This window comes from Larus michahellis, chromosome 18, assembly GCF_964199755.1.
Source record: "Larus michahellis chromosome 18, bLarMic1.1, whole genome shotgun sequence".
NCBI lineage: Eukaryota > Metazoa > Chordata > Aves > Charadriiformes > Laridae > Larus > Larus michahellis.
In genome coordinates, this window is record NC_133913.1 from 1572333 (window position 1) to 1588272 (window position 15940).

General features: G+C 48.0%; 2 protein-coding genes across 5 annotated transcripts in view; one reads left to right on the top strand and one right to left on the bottom strand.

Annotated features, from left to right (window-relative positions):
* On the top strand, nt 1-2869 carry PSMB3 (proteasome 20S subunit beta 3). The gene is made up of 6 exons (XM_074561953.1): nt 1-123; nt 543-727; nt 1130-1237; nt 1603-1780; nt 2029-2123; nt 2743-2869. The coding sequence occupies exons 1-6, from the start codon at nt 121-123 to the stop codon at nt 2789-2791; spliced, it is 618 nt and encodes a 205-aa protein (XP_074418054.1). The 5' UTR covers nt 1-120; the 3' UTR covers nt 2792-2869.
* Nucleotides 2020-15940, bottom strand: part of PIP4K2B (phosphatidylinositol-5-phosphate 4-kinase type 2 beta) — a 26236-nt gene continuing 12315 nt past the window's right edge. The window contains exons 4-13 of one of the 4 annotated variants that reach the window (XR_012584149.1): nt 12655-12807; nt 11746-11892; nt 11357-11395; nt 9888-10001; nt 9345-9603; nt 8846-8949; nt 6420-8154; nt 5846-5882; nt 3186-4976; nt 2020-2143 (exon numbers count right to left, since the gene is read on the bottom strand). Coding sequence is in view for 1 of the 4 variants with exons in the window: in XM_074561941.1 (XP_074418042.1) it covers nt 8074-8154; nt 8846-8949; nt 9345-9603; nt 9888-10001; nt 11357-11395; nt 11746-11892; nt 12655-12807 (897 nt within the window). In the remaining 3 variants the exon portion in view is untranslated. Of the gene's footprint in view, nt 2144-3013; nt 8155-8845; nt 8950-9344; nt 9604-9887; nt 10002-11356; nt 11396-11745; nt 11893-12654; nt 12808-15940 lie in introns of those variants that run through there. The other 3 variants (XR_012584148.1, XR_012584147.1, XM_074561941.1) reach the window with 3 other exon arrangements.

Here is a 15940-nt window from a genome sequence, read left to right on the forward strand (position 1 = left end):
TTTCGCCGGGAGGCCGCGGCGGCCGCCAATGGGAGGAGGCGGGAGGCGGGATCAGCGGCGCGGCGGGGGCGGTGCGCGGCGCGGCCGGAGCAGTGGAGCGGGGTCCGTGCAGCCGGCGCCATGGTGAGCGCCGGGACGGGGCGGCCCGGGCGGGTCCCGGCGATGGAGCTGGGTCCGGGGGCGGCTCGGGGGGATCCCGGGGATGGAGCTGGGCCCGGCACGACGCGTCCCGCGGGTGGACTGGCGGCCTTCCCCCGTCGCCGCGGTGCTGTGTCCCCGTGGGCCTTGTCTCAGGCCGGGCCGTGGCGGGAAGCAACGGCCCTGAGCCACCAGCTGTAGTGGGGGGGAACTCAACGAGGAAAAAATTAAAGCCCAAACGGCAAGGGAGAGCGGTGCTGGCCTCGCCCTGGGGCCGCAGGGCCAGGCCAGGCGGTGGGTGGTACCCGAGGTCCCCTCAGCCCCACCGAGGGACCGGTGTGGGGGCTGCAGCCCGAACCGCATCCCAGAGCCCCGGCGGTACCTGCTGCCCTTCTCTCTTCCAGTCTATTATGTCGTATAACGGCGGGGCCGTAATGGCCATGAAGGGGAAGAACTGTGTGGCCATTGCGGCGGACCGGCGGTTTGGGATTCAAGCGCAGATGGTGACCACAGACTTCCAGAAGATTTTCCCTATGGGAGAAAGGCTGTATATTGGATTGGCGGGACTGGCCACGGACGTACAGACGGTGTAAGTGAGACTCCGGCCCACCTGCCCATTCCCACACCGAGCTTGTGAGAGGCATATTTACAATAAATATGAAGAGGTAGCTTATGCTGAGCAAAAATGTCTTTGCTTATTCGTGAGGGGGGGATATAATAGCTGGGTGCCAGCACTCGTTTTTGTGGTCTCCCTTCATTGGGAATTTTTAAAATAAAATTGCATGTGATTTAAGATGGCATTACTACTAAGACATAATAACTTCAGGTATAAAAGGAACTGCATCTGGAATACCTACCGAATACCTACCTGCCTCAGGCACCCGTCAGGAGCTGGTGTCTGTCAGCGTGCAGTAGAACAGTTCAGATCTGGGTGAAGATGAAAGAAAAGAGAACGTGCTTCTGCTTTAATGCTGATTCTCATCTCTTGCAGTGCCCAGAGACTGAAGTTCAGGCTGAATCTCTACGAGCTGAAGGAGGGCAGGCAGATCAAACCTCAGACTTTTATGAGCATGGTTTCCAATCTGCTGTATGAGAGACGGTAACTGTCAAACAATGGAGTCGTCGTTTATGTGTCAGTGAAGGCTGTGGTGGTTGGAGTTGGTCTGATTCTAGGGAGGTGGGAGGCTGAGGAGGGCTCCTGTAGTGACCACTTGTGGTATGGCAAAAGGAGACTTCAATCTAGTGACAATGTTACCTTCAACCTCCTTGCAAAAGAATATTGAGTATTGTTAAAATAATCCTGTAGCAGTACAAGTTTGTTCTGTTTGCCATGCTAAAACCATTGCGTGGTACTTAGAGGTTGACCTTAAAGGTCCCCCACCAAAAGCATCTGTGGGGTGTTTTCCTTGTGTGGATATTTACGTGGGATGTGGAACTGTGTCTATGCCATGTTGTTCTTCACAGGTTCGGACCTTACTACACAGAACCAGTCATCGCCGGGCTGGACCCCATAACACACGAACCTTTCATCTGCTCCCTAGACCTGATCGGCTGCCCGATGATAACCGAGGACTTTGTGGTCAGTGGCACTTGCTCCGAGCAGATGTACGGCATGTGCGAGTCCCTGTGGGAGCCTGACATGGTGAGTGAGGTGGCCAGGCTCAGCTCCAGTTGTTGGATTCAGCCTCCTACTGTTAACTGTAGAACTGGGATACGCGGGTTGGATGAAAAGCTCTGTCCTTTGGTATTCAGGAGAACAAGGAAGCTGTAGCTTATAGCAGCCCACGGGGAAAATCTTGCAGCATCTTGGATGACACTTTGGGGTTTGAACAAAGTCTGATGACTCAATATTCAATTTTTACACCAACTAAAATAGCTTCTGTTCCTCAGGAACCCGATCACCTCTTCGAAACAATCTCGCAGGCCATGTTGAATGCAGTGGACAGAGATGCCATATCTGGCATGGGTGTGGTAGTACACATAATGTAAGTGCTGCTCTCTTCCCCTACGGAACAGAGGTAGAATTTAACAAGTTGTGTGGTAAAGTCCCAGGGTCTCCCTAATCCTGCTCCCTTCCAGCAGTATCCTTAGCAATGTTTTGCCCAATCTAGGTGGTGTATTTCGCATGGCTGCTCTCGTTGCAGTTCGTGGCTGTTGCTGGAACTGCAGGAGCCATGGGAAATTAATCCCAGAGTTGGACTCTTGCTGCACAGGGATTCCCTAGCTGCGTTCCTGTCAGTATACAGGAGTGTGACACGGTCACACTAGCCAAGAGGATGCTCTTTGCCACAGCTGGGTGCAACATTAAGATTAACTTCCAGACTGTGTAATCAGGCTGACCCCTGAAGCAGGTTATTTTGCTCGTGGCGCTGTTTCCTGCAGCATGGCAGGCGCTGCTGTGTACTGAGCCTCCTGGCGCTCCCCTGGGGTGCAGTGGCAGGGGACGGGGTTTACCCAGCTCTGACGGCCACCTTCAAGTTCAGATGATCCTGCTTGCACCAGCAAACAACCTACCTGTGCACACTGCAACTTCCTAACGAAGGGACAATCTGTGTGGAGGTATTAAATGCAGATATACTAATAGTCTTCTCTTTCCCCTTCTAGTGAAAAAGACAAGATCACCACCAGGACCCTGAAAGCTCGCATGGACTAGCCCAGCACATCTGCTCGTGTGTCTCACACCCCAGTCTGCTTGGAACTTTTTTTAAATAAACCTCTCTATTGTAGTGAGCTTTCCTTTTCTTGAGGATTAAGTTCTCATCTCTAAAGGAGCTTGGGTTTTAAGCGGTAGCAGAGCTTACCTTTCTCTCGGAGCCCCCCCCCCCCACTAATCTCCCTCAGCACACCCAGAGGTGTGTGTTGCGCCCCAGGGAGTCAGCAGCATCTCCTTCAGAGAGTATGGCAGTATTAGCTTTTTCTGTCAAATCTCATTTATTCTCATATCCAGGACTTGGTAAAACCAGTTCTTACTTAAAAGCCCCATTTTACAGGCACATATAAAGACTTTTCCAGTTGTGGTTAATGTAGGACTTAAAATGACCACATACCTCACGGAGTAACAGCTGATCGTTAGAACACTTGAAAGAGGACAGCAGCAAGGAACAGATGTACACAAAGTTTTAATTTTATTTTTCTCTGGTTGGAGACTCATCTTGTAACATGCATGCATTTCAAAACAGTAACAGTGTCTCAAACTGCTCCTAGCAAACAGACAAGCACAGAGGACTTAAAATTCCTATTTAAAAAACAGCAGTGAAAAAAACCTAGAATGCTTTTTTTTTTTTTTTAGTTTTAGATTAAACTTAATTTATTCACATTTTTTTCAGTTGCACTGATTAGCCCTGCCCACCCTTGTGACCTGTGTGTAATACGCTCGCTTGACGCAACTCAACCCAGCTGCACTGAGCATCGTGCAGCACAACAGAGGCCAGCACAACTCCCGAGCGGCGAAACCTGAACCCGCTGCAAACGCTGGATGACCAGCAGTTGGTTCCCTAAGCTTCGCCGTCGCTATTACACAAGACACTCATTTCAAAGAGCAAGGAAAATCAGTAGTGGCTAATACGGATACTGGAGAATGGCTCTGCAGAAGTAGGGGAAGTTGACGGGCAAACCTGAAACGGGGCGTTAAGACACAGACGGGGAGAGGATGGCTGTTTTGTTTTTCTGGAGCTATTTTAAGGATGACCTGGCCCAGATCGGTTAACGCAGTGTTGCAAAAACCAAGTTTAGGACACACACACTGAAAGGTTTGTACCACCTGGAGGTTAAACACTTTACCTCGGTGCAGCTTTTAGGGAGGCATGGGTAAAGACTGCATAGTAGTCACAGGACTGGAGACAGCCGTCTGCCGGGGCTGACACAGCCCGACCAAACACGGCCCGCGACTACGATACAACCTCACGTTGTGCCCGTCTTGGGCTACGAGGTGAGTCCCCCAGTGACATTCCCACTGAAGGGAGCTGTGGCAGCGCTCTGGAGGGGAAAAAGCAGGAGTTTCCTCCTGGAAAAGGAAGCGAGACTCAAGCGTTTTAGTGTTCTTGCCGATTATGATAATCCAATTCAGAACTAGGATTCGCGGATGTGGGAGTACAGCCTCATTTATGCAGGAAATCTGGAGTCACCTACTAGCCCAGAAGTTCTCCCTGTAAGGAATTTCATGATCACAGCTTTTATAATTAAAACCAGGTCAATCAGAGGCATGTATGAGACCAGAGGGAAGGATCTCACCGCTCCTTGCTGTGAGAAGCGAACGCCTGCTGACATTTTTCTTACGTGCAGCAAATACCAGCCCTTCTTCCCGGCGCCCACACCACAGGCGGGTGCTGCCTGGTACCTCCAGAACACGAGGGCCCTACCAAAGGGTGACCCAACGTGTTCTCGAGTGGTTTTTATTGCACTACTGGGGCAGAGCAGCACCCAAACTGTGACTCCATACTCCGCCTGCCCTCTCCCACTCTTATTTACGCTGTAGGAGCCAGCTTAGCGGGGGGAGATATAAGTTCTAGCTTCAAAGCAGCTTTTAGTTCTTAAATTTTGACAGATCAGGCTCGTGTTCAGAAACAGATTGACCCTCGGTACAGGCAGGAATACAGCTCCCGCAGCTCGCTTCTCACACAAACTCACCCTGCCTTCGGGCGCTGGAGAGACACTGCACACTGCGTTTGTTTCTTTCCTTTTTGAAACTCCAGTTGACCAAAGAATTGCACTGCAATTTCTTGAAAAATCCTGTATTCTGACCAGGATCTGTGCGATCCGCCTACCTACTGCAACTCTCTCAGCCGAGGGTGGTTTTCAGTCAAATGCACTTCAGTGTAAAGTGTTCCGCAGGGTACATGCTACAGACAGAAATATCTACATTCAGCAAACTAGAACTAAATTCACACCAGAAACAGACAACAAACTAGCACAAGCAGTTGTAAAACCAGAATTGAAAGGGCTGGGTTTTCCTTTTAAATACTTGAGTTAAAAAAGTGACCTAAAACAAGATTAAAAAAAAAACAAAACCAAAACAAAACCAAAAGAAAACAACAAAAACAAAAGAAAAAGTCCCTTTTAAAAACAAATCAAATATTTGCAGCTTCACTTCTTATTCTGGTAATAAAAATACTGTCTAGAAACAAAAATTAGCATTTTTAACGTAATGCTACCTTTCAAAATGTAAACAATATACAAAATGCTTATGTTAAACAAAGTTACATACCTGGGTAATACATCATTAAGTGAGAAAATTGCATTTAATTACTTTAATACACACAGTATGGCAACTTGACAGAAGTGGCAGAACTGGGGAAGTGCTAAAGTGAATAGAGCTTATGGGGCTTTTCCTATCGCTTGAGCCAGAGACAGCCAATTTAATTCTAGCAGGAGTTTCTTTGGAGTGGAATAAGAAAATACAGTTAACTGCTCTTAAGCCCTTAGTATCGTGACTTCTGTAAAGTTTGCTGCAGGAACTACCTGCATTTTAATTTTATTTCTGTTCATGAAATTCAGTGAATGAGACTGCTGCTCCTAGCTAAGCAAGCTTTGTTTTTCTACTTTCTTTGCGTTGTTTGTTTTGTAGTGTCTCATTGCAGGATGCCTGCAGTTCACTAATTTCCTTCTCTCTTCCTCCCCCCTTTTTCTCGTCTTTTTTTAATACATGATTTAAAGACAAACAGTTTAAAAGGTACAAGCTAGTTTCCCAAAAGGAGAACAGCAAACTTACCAGGCCAAAGTTGCAGATTCAATGCAGATTTTTAAAACTGTCAAGAATAAAAAGCGATCGGTATTTAATTTCTAATTGATAGTAAACTTAAGTGCTTATTGTTTAAGAGAAAAGCAACCAATATAATGCCCACAAAACTAAGCTGATGATACCCTCTAAGTCCTCCCTTTTTTAAAGTATTCTCATAGCTGCGTTTGTTTCGTGGCTTCTCCAGCTACACACCTTAAGACACGAGACTCTCCAGCCTCCCAGACAACGGTGTGTGAGCCCCCACATCACACAGAAGAGGGACTGGACTACAGCGGCAGAAGAAATTTGTCCCATGTCAAAGGGAATGACCCATGAATGAAAAAGAAGATTCATATCCCGTTATGAGCCCTAATATTAATTTTTCATTTCTTAAAGACTCTATTTACAGTGCACTCGTGCGGGCTGAAACGTCAGCCCCCTTTTGTCCCCTTCAAAGTTGAGACCTGTGGGATTCACATCACGAATGTGGGTATGAACATTAAAAAAAACCCCAAGCCCACATTCAGAATCCAGACCAGAGCTAGCGTTAGTCTAGGGAAATTACCAGGATGTGATGAGCACCAGTTATCTCTCAAAAGGACCAAATTCCACACAGCAAACTGTAGCACGCGTTACAGCACAGGACAGACATTCGAAACAGCGTATTCCCGAAACAAAGGCATATGTGAAAACAGTTTCAAGGCAGATAAGCAACATGTTTCAACTGCAAGAGGTTTGTTCAAAACGCTAAACCCTGCTTGGAAAGAGAAAAGAAAATTAAAAAAAGAACCAAAAGATCTGTAACTGTTGTGCAGCAGAGCTAACAAAACCCAAAGCAAGTCTGACAAGCTTGGCTGTGAAAAATATTACAAGCGTTCTGGAGACAAAACAGGACATTATTCAGTCACGCAAATCAGTTCCAATTCTTTAGGGGGGGGAAAATAATCTGGCGCAAGTGTTCGAACATTTCCACTCCTTGACTGTCGCTCTAGAGAGGGGTATGGAGCAGAGAAGAGTAAAAAGAATCACAGCTCAAGTCCTGAGTCCTCTTGAGCAGTGGAACTTGCTCCAGTCACAGCTCCCAGCACTCCCCACTGGTAGCCAGTCCAATTCCTTCGTGTGCAAGTCACATTGCCATTTAAAAAATAAACCAACTAACCAAAGAACCTCTGTCAGGGAAGAAATTCAAGTACCTGTTGCAGATTGGGCAAGTAAGGAAGACTGAACATTAGCTAGATTAACACTGGTAGAACCGCGATGTGAAGCTGTAATCTAAGAGACACGGCAATTCCTGACTGAGGTGTGACAGGGAAACGGTCCAGATAGTCAAATACTATCCCATATCTACAGGTACAAAATGCCTTTTTTTTTTTTGTGTCTTTTGTTTTATGAAATCCTCATAGCTGGCCAATTTAAAGCACAATGGGTCCGAGTACATTATTATCTGAGGTTGTTCAATGCCTCTAACTACATCTCACACTGGTTTTTTTAGGTTCTAGGAGTTACACCTTTTTAAGCGATCATCTTTGGTAGATGTTCATTTCCCTCGTCTTTCTTGTAAATCAAGTGCAGTTACAAAAAAAAGTTTTTGTTACTTAAATTAACCAAAAAATATAAAGTGTCCCAGTCTGAATTTACCTAAAGTTCAGCGACTCCTCCTTATCAGAGTAATATTTTCCGTCCTTGAAATGGTGAGCTATTTTCCTTCCAATTCCTACCAAGAGGGAAATAAAAGGGCCTGTACGTCTTTCTGGTAAAGACAGTCCAATAAAATAAAAAAAATAATAGTGTAGTTTGTGGAATCAGGCACTGCTTCACTCCCACCGCACGTGATCTAGAGCGACCCCTTTTACACAGTGCCACATATCATATCCCTATGGGATTCTCTTGATCAGAGAGGAGAAAATGTCATTAGAAAGAGCAGTGCTGAAACAATGCACTTTTCTTGTTTTAAAAAGCCCTCAAAATCTATGTCTGGGCACTTCTGTAACATAAAAACCCACTTTTCCACCTGGGTCAAGTGGACTGTTGGAGGGTGCACCTAGAATTAGTTTTCTCTTAAGTCTCACAGTGCCACACACTCACTCTTGCACACACACACGCACACGCACACACACACCCCACATGCTGCTACAGTGTCTGTTTTAGTGTCGCAGGCTGCATTCTCTGTTTGGAAGTAGCCCCTCTTCTCTTCATTTCTCGCTGAAGGCTGAAGACGACTATGTCAGGATATTGGAGATAAATTCGTTGAAGCGTTTAGAGTACTGCTCTGGGTTGACGGTGGAGATCTCTGCCCCAGCCTGCAAGGCAGAGAGGAGAGACAAGTCACAACACCCTCCTGGAAGGGCAGACCCTGCAGCGCTGCACAGGGAGGGAGGACAGCAAGGAGTGATCACGGCAGCACGGCCTGGCTCTGCTGGGCAAGACCCCTGACAACTTGCAAGTTCTAAGGAAAAACAACAGCCGGACAGGTCTAGAGAGACCCCCAAGGAAATGGATTTTAGCTCCAGCTGGATCTTCTGCAGACCACTGACTCAATGCACTGGATTTGTTCCTTCGTGGTTTACAGGAGATTTGGAAGGAGCGTGAAAGACTCCATGTCCTGCTAATCTGGGAATTTTTCTAGCCCTTTTGGGAAGTTCAAGATTGCTGCCAGGGAACAGGACTGGCCCCAGGAAGCGGGTAGGACAGTATGTCTCCCTGCAGCCAGTCCATTCCTGCTCTGTTGGTGCCACACCAGGGAAATCCAGCACCCCCCAAACTGGGACATAAATGCAAGTCATCTCCAACCAACCAGAGGGAACTGTCTTTCCAAGACAGTCTGAGGAGACAGTAAGTGAGGGAAGAGCTGTTCTTGGGCACTAGATCACTGGAGAATTTCCATGCCGGTAGAAAAATCAGCATCGGGAGACATCACACATACGCACACAGGCGTGCAGGCAAAGCAGAAGCCCCAAAGCCCATCCTCCCTGCGGGTGGCAGGCTGCTTACCCCATGTTTCACTGTTTTGGCAGCATGTGCAGCTTTCTTCTTCGCATCATATGGCGTAAGAATGTCTATAATGGCCATGAAGTACACTTCCTTCTTGGGGGCACCTAGCAAGGCAAGAGAGTCGCTAGCACACCCTGAGCTGTGAGCAAAGCCCAGCTGCACCCCCCTCTTTAAGAAATACACCGCAGATCTGTTTTGATGCAACTAGCAGAGAAAGCAAGGCAGCTGGAGGCTGCAGAAGGGCAGAGAAAAACGACTGGAAACAGCACACCAGAGGCCCGCACACTCTCTGAACATGTCACTACTCTCCAAGCATAACTTCTACCCATTCCAACACACACCATCCACAACAACGGACTGTACAGCAAAGGAGAGACGCTCGGCAGGGTCTCTCTCTCTCTCTGTGGACAGTCCTCCCACTCCATTTAGCCCAGCCAGACCACAGGACACCTCCTCTGCCCTCCAGACCTTCTTCAGGGTGATATTCCATCATACTCACTTTCGTGGCTTTTCATGGCATAGACATCAACAGAAGGATCAAACTCTCCAGGCCCAAAGAAGCGAGGGTAGTTGAGGAGGTTGCCAGGGCTGTCAGGGGGTGTGCCATAGGAGGAGATGGGGTTGCCTCCGAGCCCATCATTCTCACACTCCTCATCCTCTGCCCGATCCTCCACTTCCATCTCTTCCTGCTCTGCTCGGTCAACGTCGTGGATCCCAACCAGCAAGCTGTAGTCCATAATCTTCAGCTGAGCTAAAAACTGTGAGAAAGAGATGAGTGAGAACAACAGCATCCACAGGGGATCGGAAATCCTCAGTCCTGCCTTGCCAGTACCTCCCTGTAGTGAGAGCTAAACCCTTACTAGACTCCAGAGAATCTACACGAGCTCATATGCGCACTGCCATCAGCATAACCCTGACTGCATTTGCTTGGCGGATCCAGGAATGACTTTCTTCTCAGTCACTGCTGCACCCCTTGAGCCAGAGGCCACAGTGAGGATCCAGTTATGGGAGAGAGAGTAAAAGCTGTTCCCCAGGAAACTACCTCCACGTCCCGCTTCAGCTTTTCAAGGAAGTTCTTTTTACTCTCTTCTCCGACATGCAGCTTCTGACCCTCATTCAAGAAGTCGTTGTCTTTGAACGTTGGTAGATCCTTGGCCTGCAACAAAAAGCCTGTGTCAAATTCTCCAAACCCCTACTTCTTGGGGGAGGGCTGGTACAACAATTCATTATCAATACGTTGATTGCCCAGAGACTCTGACCGAGTCGGGGGTCACACCAGGATCTTTTGCCTGTTAATAAGGTGAAGGGTCTCACCCTGTCCACTAAGTATGAAAACGGCATCAGGCAGAGCACAATATCTGTCAATGAATCCATGTGCTGAGCTGTACCTGGGGGAAGCTGAAGGGAGACACAGAGAGCAACTCAACTTTAAAGACTGTCGGGAAGATGTGCTGCAGGCTGAAAACTTGACAGCTGGGCTCCAGCCAGAGACGGTCCAACCAGCTCCCAGAACAGAAAAGAAATGCATTTTGTCGGCTTCTGGAAGGGGGGAGGGCTTGAAAAAAACCCCACGCTTCTCTCCCTAAAGGCTTGAGGAAAAAATTAAAACCACTGCTTGTTGAGGAATCTGCTTGCAGCAACCTCTGAGGATTTCTCAGGGATATGGAAGAACATACGACCCCTTTGTGCAGCTGGGAATTAAATTATTTTGTTCTTAAAATGACATATGTGTGGTGGCTTTATATAGATCTAATATGAATTGTCTGAGACAAACTGCATAAGCAGAAAAAGCTTGAGTAAACAGCTAGCAAGCTGGGAACACTTGGGCACGATGAAGCCGTGCCTTGACGCCAAGCATTCGGTGTAAATGGGAGCTCCTTGGCTCATGCCAGAGATCTAATTTCAGGACAGGCTGGAGTAGACTCACTCTGTGGTCCCAAATCTGAAAATCCCATGTGCATGTGCAAAACGTAGTATCATGAGTTACTGCTGTGATTTAAACAGGAATTTTCATAGCAGCATCACAGCCAAAGTTTTGCAGGGGCAAAGTCATAAGTTTCCCTAATGGCACCAGAAACCAAACTTACAGACATGCTGAGATATGCCAAGAATCCGAGAGAAGCTGCTCTGTTTTATAAAAGCATCTGTTGCAAAAGCTAACAGCTGACCTGACTCAGTTTGGTACACAGGGAGTGCTATGAAGAAATCTTTCCACAAAAACACCATTGCACTAATGTGGGATTTGGTACTTGGGGGATTGTCCCCCGGGAAGTTCCCCCCACTCCTGGTAGTGTCAAGATAACAGGGCAGGGCAGGGCAGCACCAGATCTGCACCATCTCTTCCTGAGCAGTTACTGGGCACAGCCTGGAAGGTGGGACAGAAACAGGTTATCACTCAGGGCCCATTTAATATCCCCTGCTCGATACCCCTTTGGAAAAGGGAAGTCAGTTGGATCCCCTCTGCTCCCAACCACCAGGAGGAAGGAAAGGCTGGCCAGGAACGGTCCATACCTTCTCTTTATCGCTTGCTTCTCTGGATACCGTTGAGCCCTGATAAAAGAATAAAGAAAAGAGCATTGCTGCACTATGTGTCATATTCCTGAAGAATTCATTGACACCATTTAATTCCTCCATGTAGAAAAATAATGAAAGTATTTTTAAAATCAGTGCTCAATCCCTTTTTCATGCCTGAGACAGACTTAGCGTGGTGTAGGCCACTTGGGATAGGGGAATGGAACAACATTTGAGCCTCAAGTGAAGCCCCATCCAGAGCCCCCAAAACCTAATACCCTGAACAAAAAGCAAAGCCCGGGACCCTGTCAAGTTGGTGTTACAAAGACCAACTCCCACCCTTCTGGAAAAGGAGCTCTCGGCTCCGCGACTGCCCTCCAAACCCTCACCTTCAGGTCATATTTCCGGTGCACAGTCAGCCTGTGGCTAAACACGTTTCTGGTAACCACCATGTAGGTTTCCACTCCATCCACGGTGAGCCGGTACATGCCGAGGAACTGGGGCAGGAGGGTGTTCCCATGACACTCCACTATGAACTGGAGGAGAGCCGGGAAGGGAAGGGCAGAGAAAGACAGTACTGTCACACAAAACCCATCTCTGATAGAACACAAGCTCAGCAAGAAGGTGATAGCGAAGCCTCCAGTTCCAGCTATCTGACACCAATGTGAAAGGAAAGGAGGCTTGCAAATGGCTCCTAGGGTGTCAAGAAACGCAAGTTAGGGCACTGTAAGAATCTTCCAGCCCTGCGCTGAGACAGAGCATCCCATTTGTGTGCGTGTCCAGCCTGCTGTAACAGGCTAGGTGTGCATGTCCATCACTCAGGGCAAGTTGTTGGCACTGGCTAACTTCACTTCTTGGGGTTATGTGAGTGGATCTGAAAGTAAAGAGCAGATGGACTGGCAGATAATGTGGACCAGGGTGGAACATTTCCAGCTGTCCCACTTTGTCCCCCCTTCCCTGCTGCATGTAACTGTCTCCTCCCTGGTCCCTTTGGAAAGTCTAATTCAAAGGATTGAATTAGGAGCGTGTTTGCAGATCTCAGGTACCAGCGATCCATAATTTATTGATGTAAGGAACAGGGTGAGCTGTGAAGGGGCTCAGCACTGTGAAGAAACAGGCAGCTGTGCCATAATTGGCTCTCAGATGCTAAGGAATACTGTTTGCTTTTGCAAAAGCTATTTGCAAGCTCTGCCAGGTTGCACACTGTGAATCCAAGCTCCAGTTCCCCAGCAAATGTCACAAGATGCTCCCCAAGGCGTTTTGCCACCTCCCCTCCCAGGGTTCTAGACTCACCGTACCTGGTGGTACTTCTTTAAGATGTTGTGCATCTCTGCTACATCCTCGCTCGACACTGCCTTAATGACAAACCTCCTGTCGTAGGTGGTGAGGAACCGGGCCCCACATCGGCCCTGGCTGTCGCTGTTCACTGGGGCGCTTCGTGTCACCGAGTTCTGAGGGAACCAGAACAAAAACGTGGGGAGGAGAGGCAGGAGCTGCCACCTCCCTGGAGAAGAAAGAAAAGCAGTCTTGGAAAGCAGACGAGACATGGGTGACCAGGGCCAGCTCCACAACCTGACTCTGGAATAACAAGACATCCCAGGAACTTTGTGCTCCACCTTTGTAACCGTGGCAGTGTCCCGGCCAAGCTTCAGAGCACACTTGCAAACACACTCCAATCGTGACTGTTAATAAGCAAGCATCCTCGAGTGTTCAGCACTGCTGAGGTTAACCCAATTGTTCAGAAGTCTGGCCATGGAGTTTAGAGCTTTCATCTGGGTCTTCTATTTGTTTACACATTTTACTCCAACAGTTGGCATGCATTTTTGAAGATGCTTTTAACTAAGGGGTTTTTAAAGAGTCAGTATACACAGGGCAAGACTTCTTAGCATTTCCTCCTGGAAATTTAAGAAGAGTCAGGATATTTTCAAGGTTTACGGAAAAATAGAACAAAATGAATTAAATGGCCTGCCTTCTTTTCCATCAAAAAGCAGCCTAAACCAGCAAAAGCCTCATTGTTTGGGAATTCTTTACAGGTCATCCTGAAACCAAAAGCCACCCTCAGCCTCTGCTGTTCTTACGATTGGACGAAAAAGACTGCGAGTATAAATAGCTTGGTTGTTCTTCCGACAACCAGCAGCATCTGTCTTTACACCCCTGTCTCCACCCTTAGCAACGAAACACTGCAGCTTCTTTTCATACTTGCAGCACAATTGGAAAATCCCAAGCAAACTGCAGAGCAAATATCTCCCGTGTTTCCTGAGCCACCACAGGAACATTTTGTTCTGATGCCTCTCCCCAGGTAGGGGACTTGCTGTGAGCCTCATCCTACCGCTAGAGCCACTACTCTTTGCACCTTCCAGACTAACCCAAGCAGGTCACCAGTCTCCTGCTTGTTTCCTCCAACACTTCTCAGCAACTGCCTTCCAACTCCACCACCCCAGCCACCAGCACCTGTTCAGAAGCCATTTTGTCCACCACCAGTATAGGCTCTCCCTAGCATTTCCCTGCAACTGGTGCAAGCGTATGAGGGGAGCTGTGCTCTGAAACACGATGGTACTGACACTTGGTCAGTGGTCGTTAGCTCAAGGTAGAGGTGGCTTTCAGGATCTCGGGGTTGGACAATGTGTTTCACGATGTATTTTTTTTTAGCTGCCACTTACACCGTTCTCTCCTTCCCTCAGCTCTCTGAAGAGCAGACAGCAGAGGGAGCCTGCTCTTCTGCAGACCCAAACACGCAGGCACGCAGAGCCTGCTGCGAAAGAGGGATTTACCATGTCACGCTGCAAGTGAGCCGGGAGGTTTCCTTTCAAAATGAAGCATTTAAAGCTTTTAAAACTTTAATGAAGCAGGGGAAAAACTCTACTCCTGCCAAGGGCTTTGGAAACTGTCAGGAAAATAAAGGCAAACAAAAAAACCAAAACCTTTGCTTCTTGCTGACATCTGCAAATGAGCCTGTGCTACACAGTTTAATCACCCCTCACCTCAAAACCACAGAGCTTTTCTTCTATTGGAGATGGAAAGCAGAAACCATGGCCACATATGGACATTACCAAATTCCTAGCCCTTAGGTTTACTTTGTTCCCTTCCTGTGACTCCCAGAGTTCAGGTGTTATATTTAGCATCCTGGCTCAAATCCCACTCAAGCCATCAAGTTTTACCCACCTGAATTTAGCTCAATGAATGTTTTCAGCTTTCTGTTCTAGCTGGACACTTCTAAAGAGCCAAACTGCTCTACTCCAGGGATGGGAGAAGTAATCCTTCAGAGCAACAGGTAAAACATAAATGATAAACTAGGTATTGAGAACCAACAAGATTATGGGTGCTTCTATGTAAGTCACTTCACACGGTTCTGATCATTTCTTAAAAGAAACTGGGAAGAAAATTTCTAAAATATACCATAGTGGATGGACTGGGAGAAAAAGTAATTAGGAGCTAATGACTTCACCGCATGCAAGTACGTTGAAGGGTATGGAGGAAGCCAGCTCACAAAGTAATTCCCTGGTACAGCCAGCCCCAGGGGCAGGGTGTTGCTGGCCAAGCAGCCTCCTCAAGAGCCATACACAGCCTGGCATGAACGACTGTCAACAGACCAGGAGGCAACGGCACTGCTTCTCCTGGCAAAACGCCATCGCTGCCTAGAGAACGGGCCTGACGGTAGGAGGGAAAAAATAAAATTAATAATCTAACAAGCATGTGCTCGAGAAAAGCATGGGCTGAGCAGCCGTGCCCTGAAAATAAAAGAGATCTTCCATCACAAGCAGGAGAGATCTGCGTGTGAAACTCATGGCTCGCAGGTAATTAGAAGGCACTGAGCACACACAGGCACAACGAACGCCACCTGCCTCCTAACGCTGGGCTCAGCTCTAGCTCCGTCAGCAGATGGGCAGTCACCCAGACCAGAGCTGCGACAGGCAGCCACGAGGCAGCAGCCAGCATTTACTATTCCTCCTGGGGATGGCCGGCCCCTTGCAGAAGAAAAGCAAAGACGACTGTCAGTTCTGCTCGAAAAAACGTGTCTCACTTTGAGCAAACACCCTCAGAGTGCCCAGCGCGCCTGAGAACAGGCAGCCGAGTAGGATGGGCCCTGGCAGCCAGGAGAGAGGCAACTGAGACACAGTTACAGAAAGAAGCAAAAAGCCCCAAACACCCATCTTGGTATCCTCAGAGGTCACCCCCTCTCACAGAGGGACCAGCATGCTCCCCCCTTGCTCTGGGAACAAGGGACAGAGGAGGGGATTCAGGTGCTACACATCTGTTCCCTGCTCCATACCACATGAGACCAGAAACTGGATCAATTAGATCCAGTGTCTCACCACTGCAATGAGCCATGCAGCTGGAGTAGGAAAACAGATCTCTTCATTATATTAACCTTGAAACAGTGGGAGATCAGGCAATAACCTAGATATAATCAGGGAGAATTCTGACATGCTTGGGGAGGGCATATATACAGACATATGTGGGCATGGGCACACACACACACTACCAGAAGGAAGCAGTTTGGTGGGATTAGCAGGAACAGCTCTGCTCCCATCTCCTCTCTGCAGAACGCAGGCAGCAGGGAGCATGGCTGGGCTTGCATGTGAA